At 45.1% G+C, this 4,928-nt stretch overlaps 1 protein-coding gene across 1 annotated transcript in view; it reads left to right on the top strand.

The window, feature by feature from the left end:
• The first annotated feature begins 403 nt into the window (after positions 1-403).
• Positions 404-4,928, top strand: part of LOC104287566 (fatty acid desaturase 1-like) — an 18,792-nt gene continuing 14,267 nt past the window's right edge. The window contains exons 1-2 of the mRNA XM_009886289.1: positions 404-530; positions 1,100-1,144. Of these exons, the coding sequence (XP_009884591.1) occupies positions 404-530; positions 1,100-1,144 (172 nt within the window). The remainder of the gene's footprint in view (positions 531-1,099; positions 1,145-4,928) is intronic.

A 4,928-nucleotide genomic window follows, 5' to 3' on the forward strand; every position in this document is an offset into this window, starting at 1 on the left:
TAAATCATGGCAGGAACACAAGCACTACACAACCCTAACCTCCTTGGATTACCTACTTGGATGTTCTCCAAATGCGGGAAGTGGTTATGGAATCCATCAGTATTCAGGTTGCACTCCTTGGGGAAATATTTAACTTTTCAGCATTTGTGCAGGCTAAGGCAGGCTACAGTAAGACTACCTCATCTGTTGGCACACCTAAGACTTTCTGAAATAAATTTGATCTTGCCTTCTGTTTCCCAAATGCCTGTGGCACCCATAATTGTATGCGGCCCCATCCTGACAAGTTTCCTAAATCATGGAAGAAGGGGATAGGTAGGGATCCTTAAAACACAAACGAGCTCCTACAATTGATTGGTGATCCTACATCCAGGGCACATCAACTGGAGCTACATCTGGCTGGGGAATGGTCACCAGCGGTGTTCCTCGGGGCTCAGTTCCAGGGCCAGTTCAGTTAAATATTTTTATCAACGATCTGGATGCAGGAGCTGAACGCACCATTAGAAAGTTTGCTGATGACAGAAAACTGGGAGGTGCTGATGAGTCTTGAGGGAAAAGAGGCCTTGCAGAGGGATCTAGATAAATCAGAGCATTGGACATGCATTAATGGCATGGAATTCAACTTCAATACGTTCAGAGGAGGGCAACCAAGCTGGTGGAAGGGCTGGAAGGCCATCCTTACGAGGAGCAGCTGAGGACTTTGGGCTTGTCTAGTTTGGAGAGGGGTGACCTTATTGCTCTCTCCAGCTACCTGAGGAGTGGAAGTGGAGAGGGAGGTGCTGATCTCTTCTCCCTGGGATCCAGTGTTAGGACACGTGGGAATGGTTCAAAGCTGCATTAGGGGAAGTTCAGACTGGACATTAGGAAGCATTTCTTTACCATGAGGGTGGGGTGGTCAAAAACTGGAACAGGATTCCTAGAGACATGGTTGATGCCCCAAACCTGTCGGTGTTTAAGAGGCATTTGGACAACACCCTTAACAACATGCTTTAACTTTTGGTCAGCCCTGAAATGGTCAGGCAGTTGGACTAAATGAGAGCTGTAGGTCCCTTCTCAATTCTCCTCCTCTCCCCTCTTCTCTCCTCTCTTCTTCTCCCACCAGGGGCAAGAAAGTTCCTGCCTGTACAAATACGAAGGTACTTCACCTCTCCAAGTCTTTGGTGTCATTTGTCTGGCTAATGTTTCTCTGGTGTTCAAGAATCTGCCATGTCCATGGCTAGCAGAAAGGGAACTGATAGCTTTCCTTTGAGAGTCAGCAAATATATCAACCACTTCTAAGGTGCAACAGCTCAGTTTGGAAAAATCAATGTTCAAATTTTAACCTGCATACAAAATCCATGTAGCCTCACCCCAAACTTTTTTTTTTTCTTTTTTTTTTCCTTTTTTTCTCCTGTTAAGCTTGATGCTATATGTATTAATACAAGAGTTCCAGAAAGGACCATACTGCAGGTTTGGTCCACTTCACCCTGATGCAAGGAAAGGAAGAATGGATTACAGAGCATAAAAATGTGGGATATGTGAGAGAACAAGTGGGTATCAGTTAGGTATCAAGTCATAATTTGATGTTTATCTTTTTAGCAGCTGAGATCTTTTATTGTGGAAAGACAGATTGCAAAACATCAAAGCGGAGAGCTGCAATACTGGAAATGCCTAAATTTAGCTTAATGTAGGGTTCCAGTAAAAAACTGAGTATCTGGCAACTTGATGTAATAGCTGTGGTTCAGATTAATGAAGCGTTTGTTACCAAATGTATTGTTCCATTGTAAACACTGTCTGGTACAATAGTAATTATTATTATTATCAGCATTTCTATCAGAGCAATGTCTACAGCCTGAGACAGTCATACTGTTGTGAGTGCCATCCATCCCATGTAACAGACAATTCCTTCTCTGAATAGGTTATGGTTGTGTCCAGCTCTGGAGCACCCAACATAGGAAAGACATGGACCTGTGGGAGCGGGTCCAGAGAAAGCCACAAAGATGCTGGGAGGGCTGGAGCCCCTCTGCTGGGAGGACAGGCTGGGAGAGTTGGGGGGGTTCAGCCTGGAGAAGAGAAGGCTCCGGGGAGACCTTAGAGCTCCTTCCAGTCCCTAAAGGGGCTACAAGGAGCTGGGGAGGGACTCTTTACAAGGGCATGGAGTGATAGGACGAGGGGGAATGGCTTCAATCTGGAAGAGGGGAGATTTAGATGAGATATCAGGAAGAAATTCTTGACTGTGAGGGCGGTGAGCCCCTGGCGCAGGTTGCCCCGAGAAGCTGTGGCTGCCCCATCCCTGGAGGTGTTCAAGGCCAGGTTGGACAGGGCTTGGAGCAACCTGGGCTGGTGGGAGGTGTCCCCCCATGGCAGGGGGGTTGGAACTTGATGATCTTCAAGGTCCCTTCCAACCTAAACCATTCTATGATTCCATGTGGCTCATGCTGGAGTAGTTAAAAGTTTTAGTTATCCAAGGGTTTGACATATGTCCACGGAAGGATTTCATAGCCTGGCCAATATTTTAGGTGTTTGAGGGCAATTCTTAAAATCTAAAGCTCCAGATAAGGCTGTTGCCTGTCTCCTGAAGCAGCCAGGGTCTCAGTGCCAGCTCTCACTAATGTTCTCAAACCCCAGTTTCTGAATCATGCACAGTAATTGTTTTGGGGGTACTTTTTCACCTCACGTGTGGCGGTCTGAGGGCACACACATCTTTCACCCGGTTGAGAAGCTCTACCAGGGGCAGCTGAGCAGCTGGATGCTTGGTGTGCTAAAAACTACTGGGTGAAAAAGCTTTTCCCTGCCTGGATTACTGGCCCAGTGGCAGCTGCAGCTTTACGTCAAAGATAATGGGAAAAGAAGGCACTTTTCTATTTTACTCAGCAACCCGAGATTCACTGAAAAGGTAAAATACCAAAGGGATTTGAACTTATTTCTCTTGTGCATTGCTAGATTGCCCTGGCCAGCCGAGCGTCCTCGGGAAGGTGGAGAAAAAGATGAAATAGGACATCTCTCAGTCGTGCTCTTGAAGCTATTTGGCTTTGTGCAGGATTTTAGGGGCAGAAAAAGCAGCTAAGGAGGCAGGGACACAGGACAAGGGGGCTGAATTCTTCCTCCTTTTCTGCTGAATATTCAATGTTGAGTGTTCAGTGTAGGCGGGAAGCTAAAAGGAATGAGTTCTCCTGTACTGCCAAAGGTGTGTACCGGTGCACTGGAGGTGGCTTATCTCAAATGTTACAAAAACATATTTTGTTAAAAAGTACCAAACATGAACCTAAGGGGTGGCAAAGCCCATGAATGAGAAGGAAAAGTTGCTTTCTGACTGCCTACAGTGAGAGGGGAGAAGCAAAGAAACAGCTCGACGACAGTGACTATTAAACTTCTTTTTAAAGCATCTTATTTCGTTGGCTGTCGTGGGGAGCAGGGCTGAGAAATCGACTTTAGTCTTTTCACACCTTCTTATAAAGGGGAAGAGTCATAAACACTATTTAAGCAACTGAACTGTGATAACTATATGAGATTTCTCCCGGTCCTTCGGATCAGCATTTCTCCCTTGAAATACAGCCTGCAGAATTATTATCAAGTGAGAACCTGACTAAAAAAGCAGCCTCAAAAGCAAATGAGCACCAGGGGAAAAAAAAAAAAACAAACACGCAAGTAGATGTGTGAAAGGTGTTAGAAATATGTAGGAATTAATTTGAATTAAATACTGCAAACCACCAAAAGTTAGTAACGCAGACAAATTCATTTCAGCTTTGACCATACGCTCTGAAAACTCTATGCTAATTGTGGGCTCCTCCATCTGGGTTGATGCTGATGTGGGTTTTAACATATGTTTTTCTATGGAATAAAGAAACAATTGTCTCAGTTGCGGTTTTATAATATTTTTCACGACTTTGTGGCTTGTTTTGAAAAGAGAAAATTATGTGAATGTTATGACTGCTTTAGAAAGATAGGAAAGAGCTGAACCAAGTGCTGTTTTGCAATTAACACTAATTTCCTGGAGTCCCCAAGTCACTAGTTTGCTTAGTAATTTTACAAACGAGAAGGGGGCAGGGGGAGGGGAAGAAAAAGCCGTTTCACGATATATACCACCAGAACCTGGTATAACATTTAGTGTGTGCCACCCCAGGCTCACCTCGGGGAAGAGCAGCATCAAGCGCAGAGGATCGCGGCTGCAAAGGGCACCGCGGAGCCTCCTCCGTCCTGCTCCGCTCTTGCTGTGAGTGCTGCAGAACTGGAAATACAGAAATACGGGTTTTCATCAGGTTCTAAGTATAATACCGAGTTCTTAACAGATTGATATTTTTTTTTTTTTTTTAAATTAGGCATAAGAATGTGCATAACTCGTGTTTCTTCTGAAGGGGTTCATGGATCGTAACGTCTCAACTAAGCTGCAGAGTGATATTATTTCTCTGGTTAACAGCAGGTTGGTCAGAGGTGTATTTTAAGTGGAGTTTTCCCTGACTGTCAGAGCCCCATAAATCTGTCTTGGGAAGAGAACAGGCCAGCTGAGAGACAAAAAAACAACCAGAGTAGTCAGATACTCCTTACCTGTAATTACTTTTGATAAGCTCCTAAACAGGCAGACAAGGACAGACCTGGACACAGACTTATTTTCTCGCATCTTCTGTTTGTCCGGCAAGGGGAACTGTTACAGCTTCTGGTGACTGGAGGATTTCTCCCACTGTGAGCATCGTACAACATCAATTTCTCTGGCATCCAGCTGGAAGTGAGAAGATACTTTCATTCTAAAAAATATATATATTTTTTTTTTTATTTTAAAATGAGCAATTAAAGTTTTCCATGTGTTTAAATGCATACTTGGATTGCGCTGTGGGGGAAGGAGCAGTTTTGGGGTGAAATCCAGAGCTCTGCCCACAGCCCAGCACCCACTAACCTCCCCGGGGTGGGGGAGAGGAGGAGGGTGTGGCCGGGGCGTGTCCCCCCACCCCCACCCC

This window comes from Charadrius vociferus, unplaced genomic scaffold (assembly GCF_000708025.1).
Source record: "Charadrius vociferus isolate BGI_N301 unplaced genomic scaffold, ASM70802v2 scaffold115, whole genome shotgun sequence".
In the NCBI taxonomy this organism is placed as follows: Eukaryota; Metazoa; Chordata; class Aves; order Charadriiformes; family Charadriidae; genus Charadrius; species Charadrius vociferus.